General features: G+C 35.0%; 3 protein-coding genes across 5 annotated transcripts in view; 1 reads left to right on the top strand and 2 right to left on the bottom strand.

Moving 5' to 3' along the window:
- The window catches only part of wwk (anoctamin 8 white walker), a 45,127-nt gene extending 35,308 nt beyond the window's left edge, over positions 1 to 9,819 (top strand). The window contains exons 22-24 of the mRNA XM_028316123.1: positions 2,962 to 3,076; positions 3,699 to 3,835; positions 5,056 to 9,819. Of these exons, the coding sequence (XP_028171924.1) occupies positions 2,962 to 3,076; positions 3,699 to 3,835; positions 5,056 to 5,148 (345 nt within the window). The 3' untranslated portion in view covers positions 5,149 to 9,819. The remainder of the gene's footprint in view (positions 1 to 2,961; positions 3,077 to 3,698; positions 3,836 to 5,055) is intronic.
- Positions 9,820 to 10,151: 332 nt separating this feature from the next.
- On the bottom strand, positions 10,152 to 16,624 carry LOC114361160 (uncharacterized). The gene is made up of 3 exons (XM_028316125.1): positions 16,385 to 16,624; positions 11,199 to 14,839; positions 10,152 to 10,519 (listed from the first exon to the last, which is right to left on the bottom strand). The coding sequence occupies exon 2, from the start codon at positions 14,803 to 14,805 to the stop codon at positions 11,230 to 11,232; it is 3,576 nt and encodes a 1,191-aa protein (XP_028171926.1). The 5' UTR covers positions 14,806 to 14,839; positions 16,385 to 16,624; the 3' UTR covers positions 10,152 to 10,519; positions 11,199 to 11,229.
- A 1,233-nt stretch (positions 16,625 to 17,857) lies between these two features.
- LOC114361136 (uncharacterized) lies at positions 17,858 to 23,685 on the bottom strand. 3 transcript variants are annotated; one of them, XM_028316083.1, is made up of 3 exons: positions 23,117 to 23,685; positions 22,334 to 22,453; positions 17,858 to 21,760 (listed from the first exon to the last, which is right to left on the bottom strand). In XM_028316083.1, the coding sequence occupies exons 2-3, from the start codon at positions 22,443 to 22,445 to the stop codon at positions 18,102 to 18,104; spliced, it is 3,771 nt and encodes a 1,256-aa protein (XP_028171884.1). In that variant the 5' UTR covers positions 22,446 to 22,453; positions 23,117 to 23,685; the 3' UTR covers positions 17,858 to 18,101. The 3 variants fall into 3 exon arrangements, with proteins under 3 accessions (XP_028171884.1, XP_028171885.1, XP_028171886.1); XM_028316084.1 differs by lacking the exon at positions 23,117 to 23,685 and adding an exon at positions 22,541 to 23,062; XM_028316085.1 differs by lacking the exon at positions 23,117 to 23,685 and adding an exon at positions 22,554 to 23,062.
- Between the last annotated feature and the right edge of the window lie 81 nt (positions 23,686 to 23,766).

Below are 23,766 nucleotides of genomic sequence, written 5' to 3'. Positions count from 1 at the left end.
ACCTGTGTCTTGGGCTACCAGGCTTCATCCCTACCAAGTAACAAAGAAAGAAATATGTATACCTACATTAGCAAGTCTGCGATATAATGCGTGCCTAAAACAAAATAAAAATTTCAAAAAAATGTCCATTAGAAATTTCACACAGTGATATTGTGTTAGTGTGATATTGTGTGTGAGTGTGATATTAAATGTGAGTGTGAAATTGTGTGTGAGTGTATAATTATTATGTGCGAGTGTATTTGTTGAGTATGAATGATTCATTTATTTAGCAATTAATTTCTCCGTCTCCAAATAATCCAACGACTGTAGCCAATCTTGGACAATTTTTTTACAGTGGAATTTCGTTTTTGAATAAATATTCAAATACATATTGGCCTTATTGTACTGCCTTCCTCCTTGATAAGTAAAAGACCTTCTGAATAAATTAGTCCTGCCCTTCGCTGGATCACATACCATGTAATGTCTCCTAGTATTAGCACGTACATGATCCTCGTCGTAATGTAGAAGACCATGTTGTTTCATTATAGTGGCTAGTAAGTAGGCTTGTCGCACTGTTAGGACATTACATTCCTTGTACAGCTCCTTTGTTGGGTATAATCGGGGTTTGTTATGGCTGACCTTGAGTATTAGCCTTTGGGCTCTCTCTAGAGTAATCAAGTGCGACTTAGCTGCACATCCCCACACCGTAATACCATACGAAACGATCGAGTGACAGAGCGCCAAGTAAATGTTTCTCATAAGATTTTTGTCGACAGTTTGTCTTAATTGTTTAAAAATATATGTTAGCTTCCTAACCTTCTGAGAAACACCCACAATATGCGGTTCGAATGTCAATCTGTCATCGACAATGACACCAAGGTACCTAATAGTGTCAGTTCTAGCTAAAGTAGGACAAGCACATGCTGTGAGTGGCGGAAACGCGCAAGAATGAGCCACAATCTTGCCATCACAATCAGGGGGATGTCCCCCAACAGAGAAAGGCATAAATTTGGTTTTAGCAGCGTTAAGAGTCAGATGATTTGCTGCAAGCCAGTGACATATCCTGTTGAAACCACGTTGTGCTGCATCGAAAACTTCCTGCCAGGATTTCCCAAAGAAAGTGAGCGCAGTATCGTCTGCATAAGAAGTGATCTTGCAGTTCGATATATTAAGGCCACTTAACTCATTTATGTAAGTCAAAAACAGAGTAGGCCCCAATATACTGCCCTGCGGGACGCCACAAACAATAGGTTTCTCTGAGCTCAGGCAGTCTCCTATTCTTACGCACTGGTTGCGATTGAGAAGATAGTCCTTGAGAAGATGTAATTGAGCTCCTCGAACCCCAAAACCAGTCTCTAGCATCTCCAGAAGCTTAGGAAACGAGACTGTGTCAAACGCCTTGGCCAAATCAATAAAAATTGTCAAGCATTTCAACTTTTTGTCTAGTTTATCTACAATGAAATCAGTCAAATCATGAATGGCATCACTTGTCGATTTACCCGACCTAAAACCGTACTGCGAGGCCGACAAAAGATTATTGTGTTCAAGAAATCGAGTCAAGCGTTTGTTAATGATTTTTCCAAAATTTTTGACAGTACCGGAAGGATAGAAATTGGACGGTAATTATTGACACAATCTCGCTCCCCGCCCTTATGAATAGGGATCACTATGGATTTCTTCAAGGCAGTCGGAAACACACCCTCCAAAAAGCAACGGTTGAATAAATTGGTCAGCACAGGGACCAAAACAGATCTAACGCACCTTATAACCCCAGACGTCAGGCCATCCCAGCCCGGAGAGCAATCAGATTTCAGTGCCAATATTATACTCTCAACTTCGCTCAAAGTCGTTTCGTACAGGGCAAAGGAGTTTTTAGGACCTGCAGAACATGAAGGTAGAGGAGTTATGTTTTTAGGCATTTTATTATACAGTTCTGATCCAATAGTTGCAAAAAAGGTATTGATATTATTCAACGTTTGAAGATTGTTCTCACTGTTAGCCAGCAGTTCATCGTTTGAATGAGTCTTATTACGTAGATTAGCAATATTCTTAATAGTATTCCATAGTAGTTTATTGTTACCTTTAGCTGAATTAAAACAAGCTACAAAGAACTGTGGTTTTCTGAACAAAGAAAAATAAAATAAAAATAAACCTGAGGAAAGAATATGTGGGCTCCTCGATCCTGGAGAGACTCGAGGGGCCTCTGTGGTCTAGTGTTAAGACCACGTGCTTCAGACGCAGAGGTCCCGGGTTCGATTCCCAGTGGGGGCAGATTTTTCTGTTCAGTTTGGTTGGTGGTAGGGCTTGTTCTAGCTACCACCATCTTACCTAAGTCTGTCGCCATAACAACAATATTAACAGCATTGTTGTGTTCCAGCAGTTAGAGGTAAGATAGCCAGTTCCTCCGTGGTTGAGGATTCCGAGTAAAGCTCGCTTTCACCTTGGGCCTGATCATCACTTACCATCAGGTGAGATATAGGCCAAGAGCTTCCTCGTAGTGGATAAAAAAAATCTATAGCCTGAGGAGATGCTGATGAGTTAGAACAATAACTTGCTGCTTCGTCCTATTTTTCTCCTGGGGATACCATCGGGTTTTAATATGTAGGCCCTGCCCTTCTAGCTGGGAGAGTCCCACATTAACCAAGCATTACTCCTGACTGAAAAGAAGAAAAGTTGTCAAACTTGGTTACAAAAATTCGGAGACAAGAACATAACCCTCCTTCCAGGACAAAGGGGTAAATTCAAGATTACATTTAACCCCTAACCAAGCTCAGGAAAAATATTTTCATTTATTTTCAACCGTATCTTCACTGTATAAAGTTCAAATTAATGTGGGATCTATTCCACCACTGCCTGGTCACTCACCAGAGCTTGTTATTTTTGTTAGAATCTGTTTTTTAAATGGTTAACTACTAAAGTACTAAAATAGAAATAATGTATGGTATGTATTCTTTACAATAACATGACAAATGTCAATTACAGGAGCTGTCAGGCAGCGTGAGCGCGGGTGGTTCTGAGCCGGACTTGAACGCGGTACCTTCCACAATCGACATCAGTGCTACTTCCAGTGAGGACGACAAGCCTAAGGATAAAGGAAGTGAGTTTTTATTTTGATAACACTTATGAAAAAGGAGCCTCCAGCTAAGATTAATAAGATTTGGTCCGTAGCCATCGATAAGAATCGAAAATAGCTGAGAATGCGTTTCATGCAGGCCGCTACCATCAAGGCAAAAATATGGAAATCAATGGGGGAAGCTTATTCCCACGTTCATTCCCATGAACAGCCTCAGGAGCCCTCTCCTGAAGCTGAAATGATGATGATGACGAATCGAACAGGCAACCCTCTAATCGGCAATCCGATCACGACACTGTTGAGCTATATTGTCAAAGGTGGCCGCGAGGTTCCGGTAGAATCGAACCACTCTCTTCTGTCATAAGAAAATTGGTCTCGATCACCTCCGGCCACTGGACTACTGTTAAGTAGTGAACTCATTGCTAACAAGCACATTTTTCTTAATTCGATTCGTTCACTACAAAGTAATATTATTTGTAAAACACATATGAGGTGGAATTGTGTAAAGCAATCGTTATCATTTGACAGTTCATAACGTACGATTATTCTGTCAAACGCTTTGTTTAACTGACTTTATCGTACGATATGAACTGTCAAATGATTACGATTGCTTTACACAATTCCACCTCTGATTATTCTTTCCCAGGTCGGTCGCGCGCCAAAGCTGCACTAGTAAAGCGCGTGCGTTCAGTGGCAGTGTTCTCTCTTGGACTGCGTAAAGCGCGTGAAGCACATGCAGCAGCTGAAAGGCCCGCTCGCACGCCCGCTACGCCCGATAAGCAGGTACAGTGTGATATGAACCTTATTGAATTGTCATAAGGTAGTAAAATGCGTACACTTAGTGACAGTGTTCTCGTTTGGACTATGAAGCCCACGCTAAGGCTGAAAGGCCCGCTCGCACGCCCGATAAGCAGGTACAGTGTGATATAGAACCCTATTCGCTTGCCATAAGGTTAGTTGTACAGTGGCAGTGTTCTCCCTTGGACTGCGTAAGGCGCGTGAAGCACATGCAGCAGCTGAAAGGCCCGCTCGCACTCCCGCTACGACCGATAAGCAGGTACAATGTTATATGAACCTTATTGACTTGTCATAAGGTAGTAAAACGCGTACACTTAGTGACAGTGTTCTCGTTTGGACTATGAAGCCCACGCTGAACTGAAAGGCCCGCTCGCACGCCCGATAAGCAGGTACAGTGTGATATAGAACCCTATTCGCTTGCCATAAGGTTAGTTGTACAGTGGCAGTGTTCTCTCTCGGACTGCGTAAAGCGCATGAAGCCCACGCAACAACCAAGAGCTATGCCTGACAAGCAGGTACAGTGTGATATGAAAATTATTGACTATTTAAATGGCGTGGCGTAAAGCGCGTGCGCTCAGTGAAGATGCATGAATGTGGGCAAATTAAACAAAACAAGATTGCATTGAATTCTCTCAAAAGACACCTCATCTTATATCAATAATTCGTCACTCATTATTCGAATTCTTTCACATTTAACATGACACTGGCTAAAATACAAACTGTACAAAGCCATAGAGAAAAAGAAGATAGGATAATGTGAATCTAAGGCCCGCCAACCCGCCATACACGGACAGCTTGAGCAGTTAGTCAGTGATCAACATACAAGGACCACTCTTTTAGTCAAGAGTCAACAGCTCGAAGTTGCCAGTGATAACTGCTCGAGCAGTTGGTATTAACTGCTCAACAAATCACAAGCGCGCGCGCCGTGGAATGAAGAAAGTGGGCGGAGGTAACTGCGGAAAGCTGTCGACAGCTCGAGCAATCAGTGTATGGCTGGCGACTGCTTGACCGCACGATGAAAATTCACCGTGCTGTCGACCGCCCGAATCAGTTGCAACCGCTCGAGCGGTTCGTGTATGTGCGTCCATAGAACTCTGCAGTTCACTGTGCAGTCGCAGCTTGAAGCTGTCGACCCTGACTGCTTTAAGCGGTCCGTGTATTGTCGGCCTAAACTGCAATAAAACAAAATGTTCTTTTGTTCACAGGCCCCGCCCGCGCCGATGCTAGGCGGCGAACTGTCCCTCATTCCCATCGAGCAACTCATACAAGTGGAGGACGTCAAGCCACGCCCCACGTAAACTTTTATATGTATCTCTACCACAAACTACGTATGTATTAAAATTACCTAGTATGTTCTGTTATTCGAAGAAAATAATTTACTTCTTTCACGAAGGATAAACACTTTAATACAGCTGGAAATGGTAACCACGCCCCCCGTAAAATTTTGTATCTGTCTTCTACCACAGACTACGTATGTTATGATGCAGTCATATTAGAAGGAGCCAGCATATTAAAGAAAATAATTTACCTCTTTCTGATTGTTGACAACTGGATCGTATACGTGTTCGCTAACCCTTGAATTAAAATGTGTTTATTATTTAATGCTGGCAACGCCAGAATAAAATGTAGCATGTGGCAATTACTACACCACTGAAGGCAATTACTATACTGGTAAAACTGAAATAAAAATAGAACCGACGTCTATTTAAGGCATGGACTAATCTTAGATAGAGTAGATTGTAAAATGTACTAAACATTTTTTATTGTCGCTGTTGGTTGTATTTGTAGCTAAACGTAATGTACCAAAGAGTTTATCTATATTTGTTTAACTTAGGTAATAGCTTTTTTCTAGTTAATACGAAGAAGTTTTTAGAAATGAAAGAAAAGTTGAGAAGTTCTACTGTTGAAATTTGGGATTAACAATTTTTACAGTGTTGGTCCTACCAATGGTTTTTTGTGTTATTTTTTGTCAGCTATCGTTATGATAACAAATATTTGACAGTTCTATGTGATAAAGAATGAGAAGTATGTCATAATTCGGTTATGATGTGGCTTTTGAATATTTTCTACGATTTCGACGTGTTTTTTGAATGTTGAAGTTTTTCGTTTATCATCAAAATCGTTGTTATTTCAAGCTTGTCATTGAAGCAATCATCCGACAATAATTTCACTTTGTATTGATTTGCATATGTTTGGCCAGTTTGGGATGGCGTATGACCAGCTCCATCTGGCCAGACTGTAAATAAACTAGTAGGTAGTTAACTAATATCTTACCACTAGAGATGTGCTGATCCCGGGAATATTTTAGACACAGAAAACACTGTGCTATGCCTCAACTATTCAAACTTATTTCGCAGAGTGAGTTGGGTATTTTCTACATTTTACGTCACTGTCCACAGTTATTGTTTTTAAAGTTGTTAAAAAACAACGAATCAAATGTAAAATAAAGAGCATATTTTCAGCTTACTAAATGAACTACAAAGTTATTGAGGTGACGCAAAAATTGCTTAAGATTCAGTCAAACCATCAGCCGACGTGCAGCGATGGCGATCAATGCATTTAACACTCGTATTCACAAACGATTCCTGCTTAAGTGAAGCAGCAAATCGAACGCACAGCGTTGAATAGAGCTCTGCGATTGGTTAGTGTGTCACCCTGTGGGTCTACGCGCACTGCGATGAGACCTCATAGTAATGTTTGTGAATACGGGCGTAAGTCTGGTCGCCATCGCTGCACGCCGGCTGATCGCGTGTGATCGCGTTGGTTTGGCCGAACCTTTAGTCCTGAATATTCCCAGTCTATGGTAACATTCCCAGGAATATTCGCAACTCTAATAATGTTCCCGGTAACGACCTATCTCTATACCACTATCTTTCTTAACACGGCTAGATTTTCACTTTCCCTCATCTTATAGGCTAAGGTTCATCAGGTTACATGACATAACTATGTGTTCTTTTAGAAACACTCAATCAGAACTTGTAAAAGGAAATTAAAACAACTAAAAACATAACCCTCTTTCTGGCGCAGTCGGATAATAAGATGTGATTAACGATATCGCAAAATATGTATACAGGGTGTCCCAAAAAGTAGTGTCAGCCGAAGCCCAGAGGTTCGGGTTGCCCTAGTGATGCTCTACTTCTGGGTTTCGGCTTGACACTGCTTTTTGGGACACCCTGTATTTTCTATATCGCCGCCTCGGATCGTTTTCTAATATCACGTGACCCGTAAATTTAAAATGTTCGGCTTTATTTTTATGTCGACAGAAAAGTAGTCCGTTGAGTTTACATGTTTTCATGTGTGTATGTCGCATACACTGTGGAAATAACCTTGTATGACCAGAAAGGAGGTGATCTGGAGTTAAAATATTAAAAAAAAAACTTTTTGTATGGAAACCATACACGCAAAAAAACTTGTATGACCAGAAAGGAGGTGATCTTGTTAAAATGTTTAAAAAAACTTTGTATGGAACCCATACATACCCAAAATAAATTCGATTTCATAGCCACCAATTAGTGTCTTTCATTGATTTATAAAATGATGTCATGTAGCCTAATGATTATCATGATGTTACGAAATTTTAGAAGTGAAGACGTTAAAAATCCCACGAATATGTATAATACGGGAATTTTTAAAGTGAAACAATGCGTTCTCATTTCTAGAATATCGACATTAGAAATTGTTATACAATTAAAAAATAGTTTAGTAAAATATTGGCGCAAACCTATTCGCAAAGAGGCAGCTCCTATACTCAAAATAATGTACGTCGTTTTTAAACGTTGCCATCGCTTTAATAATTTCTTAAAAATGCTATATTTTCTGAATTCTGTTTATATTGCTCAATCGAATCTGTACTATACAAATTCAGTCAATTACTATACATAGTCTTAAATTGTTGCATAAAATGGTATTGAGGGCTCCAATTGGTAAATCAGTGAAGCAATAAGCATTTTCTTAATTATTATTGAGTTTGATTCTGATATACTAATTCAAACTAGAAAATATTAAAATCAAAACTTTTTTTAGCGTGGCCTGTTTATAGGTCGCGTAGCAAAAGTTGAATCGAAAACGGCACTCATACTAATTTATAAATTTTGAATACAGAACACACAACACATAATCGTTCAAATATCGAGTAGCACTAGCTCCCTCGATCTTGTTGAATGTGTGCAAGAGAGATAGAAAGCACTTTTCAGTTAGAAAGACATCAGCACGACTAGCGTATACAGTACAGATACAATAATATTTGCTTGTGTTAATCGTCTCAACTCGCGCTGCGCGACCTATAACACGATTACAAGTAAAACGTCATTAAATATTCGTACGTATGTATCAAAATCAAGCTCAATATTTATTTATACCTATTAAATTATTTTAAGTAAACGAAAAAGGGAACGAACAGAAAGTTGAATTAAATTATCAGTATTTGAATTTGTGAATAACGAACTATTTTTTTTACTTTTAGTGTGTATTTAATATTTGTAAGTTATTTCTTAGATTTAGTTATATTATTATTAGTCGTATTAATAGTTATTTGAGGGAACTCAATAGTTTGTGGATAAGCATATTATGACTTAGTTTTATTGTATTTGCCATTTATGTGTCTTTTAGTAGGTATAAACACTGAATTAGCCAACTTGTATAGCTATACTAAAGAATATTTTAACAATGTTATTCATAACATGACAAAAGGATGTTAATTTTTCAGTTGTGAGGAACAAAATATTTTTTATTTATGAGAATTTTGTTTCTCTGGTTAACTACAAAACAAGTATTCTGATCCTGAGAGAAATGTAATGTTATTAGTCTTTAAGCTAGTTTTAGTTTGAATCCAACATTTAGTATCCAGGTACCCGATAATACAGTTTTATTCCCCCTTTTTCTAAACAGTCACATAAGATGCTATAAGATCTTTGTAACAGTATACTTAGACACAAGAACATAGCAAAAGCACATTAATATTGTTCTTAACTTTTTATCTCAATTTTGATCTATGGTTTATAGATCTACTTTTTGGCTACTTTGGGTGTCATGAACTATTTATCGTTGACTATAACTACCAATAAAACCGATTTAACAAAATCTCTCTTCAAACTCAGCATCTTCTTCATATGTGATTGATCAGTTTTTTTAATTCGATATGATATGGCCATGATAATTATACCAAAACCGGTGTTGTTGTTTAACTATAGTTATTTATACGATAGGATACCCAGCTTAATAATTCGAGAGCAATAATTAAAATCGGTTTGTTATATAAATTATGTAACTGTCTTAGTGTTAAAATATTAGTTGCTATATCGTGATGTTATCTTCTGTAAATTATCTATTCTTTAGCCAAGGTTTTTACACTAAGAGAAAGGAAAACGGGCATGTGTTGAACTGGATATCCATAGATAGTACTAAATATACCCTAAAGCTGCTTTGAAAAATTTAATAACTAAATTCAGTAAAAAAAGCTGGCAAAGCGTCCGAAACTCTTTCGGTATTGTGGAATACAATAACCAGTTGATGCGTGCACTTTATCCCTTCTTATTACAAGTACAGTATGTAAAATACACCATACAAATACCTTATCCAAATGGGATGCTGTTATGAGACCAAACTCGAAATAGTAAACGACCGATCAGTTGTAACATCTTTGAGTATGATTAGATTAGAGATATCTTTGATTTTTTTTAGAGTAAATAAAGTTATATTTAAGAACAGAATCATCCCATTCGGATCGTTTCAGCCAGGATTTTTGCATACTGTTTTAAACAGGCCTTCTGCCATCTATGTAGAACATGATAATACAATTTTGGAGCTACTTACCTACATTCTCGACCCTATGATTCTTGGCTGTTGAACTAAAAACAAATGTTGTGTGATAAAAATTTGTATGGACGCTTCGTTCTAGCATTGTCGTAGCAGATCGAATATTTGTTGTTACGTACTTATTTTTTATACGAGGTATTGATGAACGTTGCATTTTGAGTAGATAATAAATTAAGTTCGCATATTTTTAAATTGTTTTATTTTGAAGAACGTTTCTAACTTTTTTGTTTTTTGTGCAGCCTCAATTCTTAGGAAGTGAAAAAATACAAATGATGTTTCTAACTATTTTTGGTCGCAAATAAAAAACAGGATAATATAAAAAACAGGATAATTTAAAATAAAGAATATATTTTTAAAACAAGTACACAGACTTTACAGACTGTTACGTATTGTGTAGTAAAGTATAAAAAACATTTCAAAAATAAAGATTTTACAATCTAAATATCAGCTTAACTATACTTAACATTAATCTGTTTGTATCCTCTCATCAATAGAAACGGGCACATTTAAAATATGCATTATTATACAAATCTCATAAAAAGGTTGAACTGTCTCAGAATCTTCAACATTAGGAACTTCTAAATCAAATAGGTTACTTGTATATCTTAAACAGAAGGCTAACCTAGTACAATATAAAACATACATAGCGACATAATATTTAATAAAGTTAACAATAATTTTGTGCAACTATGTGTAAAAAAAGTTATCAAACTACAAAATATCATCGTTTGTTTACTATACTTATCAACTACATAATTCAACAATTAACGATTAGATGTAGATTTTTGAAGGCACCGCAAAAGTGTTTTCATACACTTAAAATAAAGTTACTTGTACTGTAAATAAATATACATACAGGGTGGAAACGTTAAGTGATCTCACGCGATTATTTCTAAACTATACAAGATATCGAAAAACTGATTACTGATTCTGAAAGTGCTTCACAAGCTCTTTCAAACGGTACCAATAATAGGTTAAATAAGAAACTGGATCTGTCCGAAAATTCAATGTTTCCAGCTTCCATACATTTAGTAAAACCACAAAATATTAAAAACTGTACAAGATATTCAAAAACTGGTTACTGATCCTGAAAGTGCTTCACGAGCTCTATCCAACAATACCAATAATAGGTTACAAAATAAACTGGATCCATCCAAAAATTCAATGTTTCCAGCTTCCATACATTTAGTACAGCCACAGTCATGGCACTCAAGTCTTGATAAATTATAGCAAGTAAAGCCTAAAACCAATGTTTTCCATGAATAATTTTAAATAGGAATGAAATTTACGAGTTCCTTTTTAGTGTTTATTATTTAATAAAAAAATAATACTTCTAATATTGTTTGGCTGGCATACATTTCATATGGAGGCTGAAAACACTTAATTTTCGGATAGATCCAGTTAATTCTGTAACCTATTATTGGTACCGTTGGATAGAGCTCGTGAAGGACTTTCAAGATCAGTAACTAGTTTTCCGATATCTTGTATAGTTTAGAAATAATCGAATGAGATCACTTAACGTTTCCACCCTGTATAAAAATATAATACTGTTTGGAAAAAGTGGCTTATTCATATCGCCTTCTCTTACAATCATCGCTAAACTTTGAAGACATACAACATTGGATTTCAAGCTCAGGTTTTTCTTTAAGAGTTTTGTACACAGATTGATAAAAACTCAAATTGCATTTCGGGTCTAAAGGCAGTATTTCCAAGGCCAAGAGACTAGTTTCATTTGTATTCAATTCTAACAATCCGCGGGCAGTCAACACCAAAATATCATGGTCTGCCACCTCGACGCCATTTAAACGTAGATGCATTTGAATATTTCGGGCATTACTGTTAATATAAACAGCCAAATGACTTACAAAGTGCGCGAAATATTTCGCATTGTTTACGGCTTCTTTTACTAAATTACCAATTTGTCTCCCGAATTCTCCAGAAGCTTTTTCAACCATCTCCACTCCATTTGTGTCAGGGTTCACTTGAACTTCTTTGATCACTCGCCGTGTTGTTATAATGATTCGCAACTTCCATTGAAAACAATATATTTCGTGTAATGGCAAACTGGTCTCCAAAGTCGTTAAAATCGCTTCGAACACAGGCAAAGCATTTACAAATGACGTGGTATCCGAAAGGAGAGCACAAGTGTTTGGTATCGGTACAAATCTGGGCGTATCCAAATTATACACAAATTCTTTGAGCATCCGTCTGTACACGTAAATATCGCAGGCAACGTCATTCCAACGTTTCAATATTTCAGTTACAATCAGTTTGGTCATTTCAATACTTACAGATAAATCAGTTTCATCTTTCGTAAAATATTCAATGTAATGCGCAAGCAGTTCCCATTTAGCAAGATACAAGTACTGAAACTTTTGAACATTTGCAGTATTTGCTTCACATTGGTTAAACATAGAATTCAGGTACTCCATAACGATACCCTTCACAGTATCTTTTTTCATGTAATATATTTTATCATCGATTTGTTTTATTATGTTCGTTTTACGTGTTACATTCTGTTCGGTATCTATAAATACCTTAACTGCTGTCCAAAGGGCATCGTAAAATTCACCCACGAACTCAGCAGATAGTTTATAAGTTCTATAGAGTGAAAACAAATCGTCGTCATCGGTATCGTTAAGATCTAACGTCAAAAACTTTAAGATATCGTACAACTCTTTTTCAGGATCATTTGCAGTTTTCTCAAATATATTCTTGTATATGACACTTCTAATAGACACATTTTTAGTGCTTTTCCAAGCATTCAAAAGAAGTTTCTTCAAATTTTCAGCACTAAAGCATTTAAAAGCTAACCTTAAGCCGTGTTTTTGGGTTGAAACAGGAGAATTTATTAGAGATTCGACGAATTTCAAGCATGTAGGATTGGGTAGATTCATGAATAGCCGGTTAAACATTGGCAAGCAGTAGTGGACATAATCGCCCTTTATGTACTTCAAGATGTTAGCAAGAGGCACTAGCGGCCGTGAGTAGCTGACATAGCGACAAATTGCTTCCTGCTTTTTCAATAAACCCGCGTCTATATGCTCATGATCGATTTTCGCATTTTCTGGTGCATTTTCTTCCATGAAACGAATTTTATGTTTCTCATCGCTTAGTTGGAATATTCCGTACACGGCAGAATGTATTCCCCTACGCTGATTCTTCTCGACGCTTTCAGAGAGCAAATCAGTATAAAATTTGAGGAATGTTTGTCCAACATCTTCTGAAAAGTATACTTTCAACTTTTTTAATAAATTGTTCGTTTTATAGGTCCAGGATTCATTAATTGCTTGCTTTATTTCCGGTAACTTATCAATCGCTAGTTTTGAATCTTCTTTGAGACACTTTATTAAATCACTTTCTGTTAATTCTTTATCTGACCTCTGGAGTATTTGCTGATACCTGTAACTATCTTTATCCTGTTTCGTAAATTCTATTATATTGTCAGGAATGTCAGCTCTAGTTTTTTCAAACAAAGCCATAAGTTCCAACAGAAAATGCAAGCAGGTTACTAATTTATCATCTTTACTGCCTGGTTGAAATTTAATAATTCTATTCAAATAAAAATTAAAAATGTAATCATACACTTTTAGTTTAGTTTCTTTGTCTATATTTTCGATGTGTTTTTTAATGGAGTAAATAGGCATGGACAATTCCATAAAATGTACTAATACATCAGGCATTTCTTTGTCATTGATTATATTAAATAACATGGCAACAATTTTGAAATCAGGATTACCACCATCTGCATCAAAAGCCTTCATGCTGTTACAAATTTTAGTGAATGCTGTCCAGCACCTATCTTCAAACTTAAATACATTATGATGACTCGTAATGTTCAGTAAAAACATTGTTTTGTTAGTTTTATTTTCATTAACATGCCTTTCATAATAATATTGCAACAGTTTTTCAACTTCGACATTATTTGTTGCAGACTGTACTAAAACTTTGAGAAGATCAGATCGTTTAGTCTTATCAGTTGTAGTCTGGATTAGCTTTTTAATTTCATCAAATGCTTTAGTAAAGTTAACGAATTTGTACCAAATAAAGTTTCTACCACTACCAAAAATTTCATTTCCGCTGGCAATGTGGCGCATAGCCCAAGCTTCCCTTTCATCCAACGTCATAAGGCTATAATACTTTTCAACGTAAAATTCTTTACACATCTCAAACTCTTCATTGTGATATTTATCTGCAAATATCTTCTTGGCAAAAGCATATCTTTCGTTCTCAGGAACAACATTGATTATCTGCCTGAACTTTATTTGATGACGATTGCTCCAAAATTCAGACACTTTTGCTGGCAGCAGAAAAATGGCGAAAAACTCAACTTCATTCAATGAACTATGCCTAAGTAATTTCCCAACATTGAGTATATTCACATACAAGTCTGGTTTCGCCATTATCCGGTTTTTGTGTTTTATAGCAATGTGCTTAGTTATTTTTAAGCTTAACGTAAAACGATTTTTCGATTCGTCAACATGTTTCTCCAGCAAGTCTAAGTACTGAACATCAGATACCGAGTACAAATAACTGAATTTCTCAAAAGCATCATTTTTATTCCAACATGAACTCCGTAAGTACTCTTCAAACAGTGTAAAAGAGTTACCAATGAACATTTTCCAGTACTCAGTGTCGTTTCGTTCAATCTCAGAAATATTTTCTTGCATTAACTCCAATTTGAATGATTCAGATGTGAATTTTAGGAATTTATATCCAAGAGCATCCAATTTAATTTTTTTGCAATAACGGTAGAAATCAGCTGCACGGTTCTCATTTCTCATGTTCATGTATAACGCTGTCAGTAAATGCTTTTTCATTTTTAATGACATAAATGGGAATATGTTGTAGTGCAAATAATCAGTGTTCATGATAGTAGCGAATTCATCATCATAGAGCCAACAACATTTTTTGAGCACTCTGGATATGTAAAGAGAGTCACCCGATTTCAATGTTTCGATTATAAATTCAGTGTTTTTATACTTAGCAGCAACATCAATTTTGAATAGTCTATCAGCATCTGAAGTTTCTGTTTCAGCTTCAATCTCCTTGAATGGGACATTTTTGGAAACAGTTTCGTTGACTTGAATGTTTAGTTCGTGCTGGCGCTTCGGCAAGTTACTTCCTGATAGTTTCACCATGATGAATATATCGCCAGCTAATAGATGCTTGCACCTGTAAGATAAATGTTGAATTTCAAGAAACAAGGTATTAACTGGTATTTAAAATTGTACAGAATTGGAAGATTAATGAGTTTTTATTATCGTACTGAGTTTGTCTAATCTAAATCTACGAAATTATTAATAAAGCAAAGTCTTAACTCACACAGATAATCACATACCATGCAGAAAATGAGTAATGGTTTTTTTTTAAATATATGACGTCACTACTTTTATTCTAATTTTACACACTAAAATCTATTTTTTTTTTTACTAAAATAAAATCTTATAGCCAAAACAATCGGTATGACATCATTGTCATAGAAAATGTAGGATGAATCATTTAAAGGGGCGGATATTCTAGCAAATTATTATTGTCAATTATTTTAATTTAATTAGCTCTAATCGATGGCTCCTACGTATAAAGGCGAAACTGCCGCTTACGCCTTTTTCCAATTATTTAAGCAATGATTTCCCTTTGCTCTAATCTATAACATCAGCAAGAAAAAAAAATTTTTTTTCCATTAGATACAAAATAAAATTTTAGGCAAATAGGCGTATGTGCAAAAATACGCCACGTATAAAGCCCGATCATTCGATTCTCCCATCTATTCGAGTAGTTGCTTACATAAATATATATTTTTTATAATCTTAATCTTAAATAAAGCCATGAAAATATTTAGCAAATTGTTTTATTTATAAATTATGACACATTATATAGTTATTTAATTTTTAGCGTTAAGAGTCGCATCTCAAACTAATTTGAAAATTATAAATAACTTGAAAAAAACGAACTGCCTAAGGCATCGTGGGTTCAATTCCCGCCTTAGGCAGTTCGATTTTTTCAATTTATTTATAATTTTTAAAAATATGACACATTATGTTAAAAGACCTAACTAAATCTCGAACACAGTATATGGGCGTATTTGCGTTAAAACGTAATAACGATACATTAAACAACTTTTTCTAACTGATTTATTATTGATAATAGCACATGATAACAATAAAACAATTACATGCATAAATAAAGAGGGTAATCGCTTAAAATAATTATATTTACGTTGTCATTTAAGTCTCTTTACGTTGAACAATAAATAAAATAAAAGGGCCAATGTGTAAAATCTCAAAATATACAAAAAAAATATAAAAATTGATAACAGCAGTAGCAAAAGCATTACATGTTAAGACTAAATGTGAAATTTCATTAAATTCGTTTTAGTAGGTCAGAAGATATGACCGAAAAATATGGTTCTGGCTACTTAAATGGCTCTCCTGTAAAATCTATTTTTTTCACTTACGCCAGTATACGTAGGAGCCATCGTAATACATTTATCTACTTTACAAGTTACCACCGTCTTATCATCAAACTAAACATTTAGAGATTGTGGCAAAATACTGCTCAAGATGTCACAATGTTTTGTATTGATGCACCATTGTCCTGAGATGGTCTGAGAAGGAACCTACCTACATTTAAAACAAAATAAGAATCTAGATTAGTTTTCTAGTAATGTACATAAATCATTATCATCATATCATAAAGATTTAAAATTAGTTACCATACCTGAATTTTATTTATAAATACGATGGTGGCTGCAGTTTTTTGCCGGTATTATGTGTCGTACTAAGGTTATGCATTGACCTCGTCTCCTATGAAAAATCTTCAATTTCAGTTCATGGTTATTTTGTGGTAAGATTTCCTATTTAGTTGGACTTGGAATTTGAATTTCTAACTCGATTACTCGACCAAGGACCAAACTCACTCCAAAAGAAGTACACAAAAAAAACTACCAATTACCATAGAGAAAAGTAATACATAGGAAATAGAGAACCCTCTCTGTCAAATTTTTGAACCTACTAATTGACAGCCTGGTGTTAAATTCCCTGTACTTAACCTACGTACATAACGCTCACATACATACATANTATTGTTTTGTGATTAGTAGATTGAATTTAGTAAAAACTACTTAAATAATTTCGAAACTTTAATAATCATAATGATCTGTTACTTTAATTTCGGGCGGGCGAAGTCGTGGGCAAAAGCTGGTTTAATACAATATAATTTTTATTTCAAATCAAACTGACTGAAAATGACAATTTGACTAGTTTTTGACCAATTTGACCGTAAATGACGTTCAGTCAAATTCAATCAGTTTTTTCAATTTTAACACTTGGCCATCGACGTCCTTTCGGCACATTCGCGACACCCCTGACTTTTGCATACCGAGCGCATACCGTGATTTGAATTTCGAAAGAAAGATCTCGTTTCGTCTGTTTATATGAAGTTACAATACTGTATGATATTATTACCGTGGTTGTATGGAAGTTTCCACACCCTGAAAACTACCTTGACGACAAAATTGACAATTAAATATTGTCACTGTCAAATTTGACAACATTTCAGGTAAGTGTCACTTGGTGTCACTAGTGGTGTGAAATGAAATCGTTGTAATGCAACAACTATAAGAACGATTTTTGTTGAAATATCGATTTTTATAGTGACTGGTTAAAACTTAAAATCTTAAATTAGTTATCAAAAGAGTAAGAAAAACATTTCTCATACTGAAAAATATGTAGGATTCTCAATACATTATTTCTTACTTCATTACTATAAGCTCGGTCGGAAGGTGGAGTTCTGTGTTGTGGTTGTGGCTTAGGTTGTGGGGCATTAGTGGGGTGATGATATCATTAAAAAAAATTATGACTCACAAAGCCATAATATCTAGATATTATACGGCTTTGTGAGTCATAATTTTTTTTAGCGGCTAGCCGCCAGGCTTTTAAAATATTTTAGTAGCGCCTGATTTTAGTATAAATAATTTCTCTCACTGAATTGTACATTACATTATGATTATAGGTTTATCGCTAGTTATCAAATCGTTAAAAATGATAATAAAACAGGGATAACAGAATAGGTAGATAAGGTACAAAAATACATATAACGTGATGTGACGTAGGTGGGAGGCCTCCCACTCAAGCACATAATCAGCAGGAGGCAATGAAAAGAACGGGAAGGGATGAAATAAATAAGATAATGTAGTGCAATAATTGTTTTATTCATAATTAATAAGAACATTACCTTTATTGTACTATCACAGTTAGAGTCCGATCGATCAAGTGACACTTCACTGGGAGGTTCTAGGTTCGATTCCCACCCAGGGAGAAATACATCACCACTAACCCCACTGTGATGAATACCTACCTACATACAACCTGTGCCATCTATTGGTGATCTGAGAAACTACTTTAGCCTTAACCATTAGATAGCCCTAAAAAAATAATTAAAATATATCAAGACCAGAAAAAAAGCCGTCTTCATCTGTACTGTCAGTTTTAATACTGTCACGTATTGTATTGCACACTTTTCGAAATCTTTGATGTAAAACATACAGCACTTCCTGATAAGAACATTTTTGAAGTTTTTCGATGGCAAACAAGAAGCTACCACTTGGACTTTCATGTGGTAGTAACTGTACTGCTAGCAAGAAAGTTGCGGGGAGTTCATTTTCTATTAATCCCGAAGCAACTGTTATCATGATTTCGTCCAAATATCTTACTATATCTATATAGTTATTAATTATTTTTAAATAATATTTAAAGACTTCTAAAATCTGTTTTATATTGTCTTCTACTATTTCCTTTAAAGTTAACGAGAATGACACAACGTATACCTCATTTGCATACTTTGAAATAGCTTTAGCCAATTCGTGACTGTATACCTTAAAAGCGTCAATTATAACGTTGTGAAGATCTTTTACATCATAGCGATGAGTTTTTTTGCTTGCTTGTATAAAGCTGCTCTTACACTTTCCTATTACTTGTCTGCTAATTATTGCTAGTTGTAAATCCCACCTCAATTTGTATGTATCGTATAACGGTAACGATGATTTAACCAAAGCCAGAAAATCTTCGAAAATAGGAACCGCATCTTCAAAATGCTGGACATTATGTTTAAAACTGGCTTCCTCCAGATAACAGAAGAAATCACAAAGTAGTTTTTGGTACAAGAAATCATCATAAATTACTTTATCCCAATTTTCTATGCTGTTTTCTATAACACTGCGAGATAGTAGCATACTTTCGTCAAGGGAATATTCAGGACGAGTGTGATGTATGACGTATCGGGCTACAAGCTTCCATTTTTCTTTACAAAGTTGTGATATCTCATCTTCAGCATACGTTATCTTTAGTTTATTTTCTTTTATCATCATATTCATGTGCTGTTCGATTATCTTGCTTACAAAACTTTTCTTAACAACATCAAGTATATTTTGTATGTGATGTATCACCTTCTGTTTGCGCCCTATATTCGGTTGTTTATCTTCAAAGGAATTAACTGCATCCCATACGGCTTCAATATAGTCACCCAGTAAATCATCGGGTAATTTTTTTGATACAACGAGATCAAATACTTCATTTTCATCGGTTTGACGTAAACCTGAAGTGAATTTTAATAGCATATCCAAAAGCATTCGGTTTTTTGTGTCTGCTACTTTATTTAAAATTGTTTCATAAATGACGCTTCTCGTAGACTTGTTCTTAGTGCTTGTCCATATATTTGTGATAACTTTAATTAAGCTCTGTGCAGTGCAGCATTCAAAGGCTAGTTGGATTGCATGTTTGTGTCTTGATACTGGAGTATCAAGAAGCAACTGCAATAACTCTAGACATATCGGTGAGGGGAAGATCGCGAAGTACGTTTTAAGAATATGTAGATAATATTTATCAGAACAGCCTTTCATATACTTAACCATGATGGCAGGGGGCACATGTGGACGCGAAATGCAAGCGTTCATACAAATAGCTCTTTGTATGCGCAGTTGATCAATGTTATCATTTTTTAGTCCGTCTTTTTTATTTGCCGGTGCATGTTTTCCCATTATTTCCAATATGGCGTTTTCATCACCTAATTTCAAAATACCACGTACACCAGCGTGCACTGTCCGCTTGTTTTTATTTTCACTGACGAGGTCTTCAAACATAGCTAGATAGACCTTGGTAACATCTTCTGAAAAATATATCATAATTTTATCAAGAAATTTATCAAGCTTTATTGAAGCATTCTCATATTTGTTTTTAATTTCTGTTACTTTAGAGATAACAAGTGTCTTGTCCTCTTTGAGATCTTGCAAAAGTTGTCTGCCTGAGAGTATTTTTAGTGACAATTTAGGGATGATTTTCAATTGTTCGTCTGATTTTGCTACGTTTGAAATTGCATCGTAAAATATGGTAATTGCACTTTTTATAACAGCAAAAACTGGCTTTGCTTCTGCAGCTTCATCCTTTGAATTCCGATGACGATGGCATTTATTATCAGCTTGTTTGACATAAAAATCATAGAAGAAGTCAAGTATTTTTTTATAATTCTCATATCCTACATTTTCTATGTGGTCGTCGACAGAGTTCAAGTCAAATTCTTCAAGGAAATATTTCATCAATTCATCAGGAAACGGTTTTTCATGTAGTATGTGGTATAAAACGATCATAGTTTTATAACTTTTGAAATAATTAATGTTAGTTGCATCATTTGAACTATAGAGATTCACACTAAGCAATATTTTATAAAAAGTAGCCCAGCAATCATCATCAAACTCAAACACGTTGTGGTGTGATATGACTTTCTTTAGAAAGTCATTACAAGTTCTTAATTCATCTAAATGAACTTTATTATAATAATCGAAGAGCAACTGCAAATCCTGATTATTTTTAGCCGATTCTAATAAAACTATGCACATGTCAGTGCGTTGTTCTGTATCATCAGTAACGTCGATAAGTTTCTTTATTTCTGGGAAAGCTAATTCGAATTCAATAAATCTATACCAGCGATACTCATTTCCTAGGCCGAGAATTATATCTTGACGTTTTAAATGACTTAAAGCCCATTCTTGCTTCTCCGAAGGATTCATAAATTTGTAATATTCCATATCATAAAACCCTCTATGCATTTCGAACTCACCAAGAGGGTAAATCTTAGCGACAAAATTTTTCAAAAATGGTAAGAAATTCTCATTTCCAATAATATCAAATATGGGCTTGTGAGCCTCATGCCATTTACAATCCCAAAATCTGTAGGGACTGAAAAATACATCAGCATAAATTTTCGCGTCATCAATCGTACTATGCTTTATAAAAGCTTCTGTATCAAGAATATAATAATAAACGTGTGGCTTTGCAAGCACTCTGTCCTTATTATATTTCATGATGCTATTAGATATCTTCGCGCCAAATTTAGCAGTAATAAAATTTACTTTTAATATAAGCCACTTTTCTATAACATCTAAATACTTTTCTTTAGATACTGTATAGTACAAATATTTAACGTTGAAAACAGTTTTACGTCTTATGCTTTTATAATAAATATTTAGCAATGCATCTAAAACTTCAAATGACTTCCCGATCAGTAATTTGAAGTATTTAAACTTTTTTTCTAATTCAATTACAGTGTATCCCTCCAATTTTGGTAAGGTTTCTAGTTTGAATGCTACTGATGTATTTATGAGACAGTTGAATGCTGTGAATAGCATTTTTTCTTGCATACAAACATTATAGAACTGGACAGCACGATCTGGGTTCTTGATATATTTGGCTGTAGTTTTCAAAATTTTCTTCTTCACTCTCATTGAGGTGACAGAAAATATGTTTTCGTAAAGATATTCTGGGTTCAAAACGTCAGAATACTGGTCTTTAAATAACCATTTGCATTTTCTTAGCGCTCGTGCCGTGTAGAATTCATCTCCAGATTTAAGCGTTTCAATAATGTAGTCAACATTTTTATATTTTGCAGCGAGATCAATTTTAAATAAACGGTCAATCTTCGTATTTTCTGGTATACATTTTGCAATTTCAAAATTCACTTGTTGAGAAAAAGCGTCATTGACCTTCTTGTTGAGAGCGCGTTGTCTGCTACCCAAGTTGTCAGTAGCAAGGGTCAACTGTTTATCTGTAACCAAACAGTAGGTAAATAAATAATGAATTTCTAACAATATGGCGTTCGATTATCATTATGACTCATTGAACATAAAAAAAAACTGGCAAGAACCATCTGTCCCCCGTCCCATAATGCAGTTGTTTTGACACTACAGTTAAAACACAAGACTAACAAATAAACCAAAACGTGATGGTAACCATTATCCCTATCTGTCTTATTAAGGGTTAAGCCTTCAGCTCCATGCTTTTATTAAGTTGCCAAGTAGCTACTTGTTTCAAAGCTGTTAAGTCTAAAAGACCTCATATTCCTATTTATAGTATAGAAGTTGTTCCTACAAACTTCCGACTTGTAAGGCAAAACAAAAGGTGCTCGCTAATTTATTTAATAATAATATGGCCTCAAATTTAATTATCTACATTACGACGACATACCTACCAAGTCCATGAAAAAAATACTCTAATCTTTTATCATAGATAAGTGTGGGTATTTAATTATCACTAGGTATTTGAAATAAGTAGGTACAAGGGATCCGGCCCAGATTTGCAAGGGTGCAAAAGATAAAATATTTTTTTAAACAAACCTTACCTGTTTGCATTTTGTAATCTTGGTTTGTTCTGCTTTCTTTTTCTGATGCAGGTAGATCATCATCATCTTGATTATTTTGATTATGACGCTCCAAGCTGGCACTTTGTGACATTTTCAAGACTGGAAAAAATAAAGCATTAAAATATGGACTTACTTTTTATTTCCATTTTAATTAATTTTGGGGGACGGGCACATCTGTGTGCTTACACTAAACACGCACGGTAGCATTTTATTTCTCAATAATGTACTATCACCAACGTGTTATCTGCCCATTGCCAGCCATGTCATTTCGTTCTATCGCAAAGAATCACCATTTGATTAGAGCGAGAGCAAAAACGGAAATGGATAGTTAACAGTGTGGCCGTGTGTAAATGTAAACTTTAGTACCTATCTCATTTATAATTTCTTATTAGGTAGGTTTTAAACTCAAAATCGTGAGGTTCGATCTTCGCGCCATCTGTTGACATCAACGCGAATGCTGAGTGTTATAATAAAGTTTTTGAGTAAATGATGGGCGTTTAAAAGGTTAATTAATCCAGCCATTAGTCCATTTTAGTCTATTTCCCTCAGATAAGTAAGTTACATTTACTTATGGGGGCAACCACGGGGGTCAATTATTATGCTAAATTACACAATAATGTGAAATACCTAAATGGTGAAACAATTTTCACCATTGTGTTTTATACTATTCAAAGACACAACAACTGTTTTTTTTTGTGAAATTAAAATTTGATTAGGTACCTACCAATGTACCTACATTATTAAATTTTAAATTATATTTACCTTGTTTTAAGTTCAATTTCGTTGATAGCCAATATAAAGTTTGTCCCGCCCGGTTTGTTGACAGTATTCGACTGTATGAAGAGAATTAATTAATACCTAACGACCTAACTCCGTAAATTCAATATAAATCCAACCGTAATCAAATCCAAGCAAAGACTAAATTGTAAATAAATAAAAGCCCCAAGCCAAGGTCCTACCTATTTAAAGCTCTGTCGAGTAAGCTGTTTTGTAGCCAGCGGATTTCTACAGCTAAACATGATTTTATTCAACAAAATTATTATTGTCTACTTGTGTGCTGTAACCTGCTGTAACACATTAATCAAAACCCTTAAAGAAGGAATATTAACTTTATGTCAAAAGCGCATTATGCTCTTTAGTCCAAATATTAATATTTTTTTTGATAAAAAGTTCTTTAAAATGGATTTACCACGCGCCTGATGATCTCGGTCATTTTTTTTTTCATTTACTTGCTAGAGATGTGACGTAGAAAAATTTTCGTATAATCGATTAATCGAATAATCTGGTATTGATTAAATTACTCAGAGAGAAGATTATTATTCTATAAAGATCAGTTTTTGCTCATTTAAGCGGGATATTTCGGTCGTTTTCTTACATTTTTTAATGTTACGAAATGCAAATTGATATTTTTA

This window comes from Ostrinia furnacalis, unplaced genomic scaffold (assembly GCF_004193835.3).
Source record: "Ostrinia furnacalis isolate ACB-3 unplaced genomic scaffold, ASM419383v2 OfSCF5438, whole genome shotgun sequence".
Taxonomy (NCBI): Eukaryota; Metazoa; Arthropoda; class Insecta; order Lepidoptera; family Crambidae; genus Ostrinia; species Ostrinia furnacalis.
This window is presented reverse-complemented; position numbering and strand designations above follow the sequence as displayed.